A 1972-nucleotide genomic window follows, 5' to 3' on the forward strand; every position below is an offset into this window, starting at 1 on the left:
TATATCTTTCTGACTTAAGTTTGAACATTGTTATATGCCAACTGAAATGAAAATAATGTGATCTAAAGATGTTGGGAAACCCGCAGGGGAAAAAATGCTAACTGTAGACTGTAGTAGTAGTAGTAGTAGAGATACTAGTTAAAACTGAAAAACTCTTCGTGGGATGGCTTTGATCTGTACATCATTAATGAACAAAGAGTACTCATATATATACTATTTCTATCAAGCTAAGCTAGTAAGCAATCTCAGTTAATTAACGAGCCCGGTTTAGCATATTATTAAAGGCACGCTGATCAGATTCTTGCCTCTGCAACATTCTCTCACGGTTGATTTTCTTTATGAAATCATCAAATCTTTTGTTGGATTCCTCTGCACTGACGGAATTAAAGTCCCCTCTCAATCCCCCTCGTCTAAACACCGATAAAGCATCGTTAAAAGTTAATGCCTTCCTCAAGTCCTTCCATGCCGAAGCCACTGATGGCAACAAGTCTTTGGATCCAATGCTCTGTGCTGATGACACTACCCTTGCCTCTGGCTCCGCTGTCCATGTCTCACTCTTCTTTAGTACTACTTGTTTCTTATTTTTCTTGTTTCCTCCTCCCGTTATCGCGTTCCATGTTGCCTCCAATGAGTCATTCACTTCCTCTAATTCTTCAATATTTTCTTGATTGGTCATTTCTTGCTGATTGGTGTAGGTTGTTGTATAGTTGGTTTTTATAGTTGGTTGAGGTACTGGATTTGTTGAAAGTGGACTAATGATTTCACGGGCTTGAGTCAAATGAGAAATGTCTGGAAATGACATTTTTTGTACACAATCAATTTCAATGTCTTTCACACTACACGGCATCTCATCTTCAATATCTTCTAAGACAGGATGTGAATTATTATAACGACTGAAAAAGGACATAACTGTGTCCATTGCAATAGCAGAATTAGATCTATTCGGCTTGTCATCTTTCTCATGATGTTGTGGTGGTGAACATAATTGTGGTGACTCTGACTCATGATCCTGAATCTGCATATTTTCAGCACCAACATTCTTTTCATCTAGAAAAATATTAAGAAAGTCCATTGTGGAGCGGTGAAATTTGGAGAAAGTCAAGATAAGAATGACAACAGAATTGATAAAGAGGCAGATATAAAGTGGAGATGACAAGAAGCTCTTTAAACAAGTAAAAACTTCCTTCAGGTTAAAGAGAAACATGTCAAATAAGTAGCGCGGATTTATAGCTTTTTTGAGCATGAAAAAAGTAGAGATTAGTCCAGTTGATAAGAGAAGAAGCTCTATGGTTAATATCGCAGATTGTATTATGCTTTTCTTCTCTGATAATCTATACGCTATCAACGTTGCCATGGACAGAGATTGTCTATTAAGTGAAAAACAAAAGGTGATTTAATTTGTTTCTTAAGGCTAATAATAGAGGGTTGAGATCTAATTTATTTTCAAGAATTGCGTACTGGAAAGACAGAGGGGGAATAGGTTTCTTGATAAGACTTGGGATTTTCTTTTTGCTGGAGAGCTAAATCTTTATAGTGTATAGCCACTAGATATATTGAGTACAATACAACACTATAGACCCACACAACATCAAGTAAAGGTTTATGGAAGCCTTTTTATAAGCAGACAATAATGGTGACAATGAATTTCCTCACTTATTTAACTTTTTTCTTAGGCGGTGTTTAGATATAGATTTGGTCGAAACTTTAAAAAAGAGTTTTTAATTTGGACATATATTTTATTTGAAAAAAAATATGATGTTTTGTGAGTGAAAAAAGAAGTTTCACCCAAAAACTTCCCTAAATAAGTTTCTGGAAAAAAAAAATCATATTCCAAGAACAAATAGTATTCAATTTTGTTTTTTTTTAAAAAACAAAATCTACCGTCAAAAGGAGCATAATCTCAGCCGTTCCTCTTCCTATGCCAATTTTTCTTTTTTATGAGTTTAACTAGTATATATTTAGTGGAAATAAT

The 1972-nt window shown here is 34.7% G+C and overlaps 1 protein-coding gene across 1 annotated transcript; it reads right to left on the reverse strand.

Moving 5' to 3' along the window:
- Positions 1 to 253: 253 nt before the first annotated feature.
- Positions 254 to 1354, reverse strand: LOC104241924 (uncharacterized). Its single transcript, XM_009796890.1, has one exon. It carries the CDS (start codon positions 1352 to 1354, stop codon positions 254 to 256), a length of 1101 nt encoding a protein of 366 aa, XP_009795192.1.
- Positions 1355 to 1972: the final 618 nt, after the last annotated feature.

This window comes from Nicotiana sylvestris, chromosome 3 (genome assembly GCF_000393655.2).
Source record: "Nicotiana sylvestris chromosome 3, ASM39365v2, whole genome shotgun sequence".
Taxonomy (NCBI): domain Eukaryota; kingdom Viridiplantae; phylum Streptophyta; class Magnoliopsida; order Solanales; family Solanaceae; genus Nicotiana; species Nicotiana sylvestris.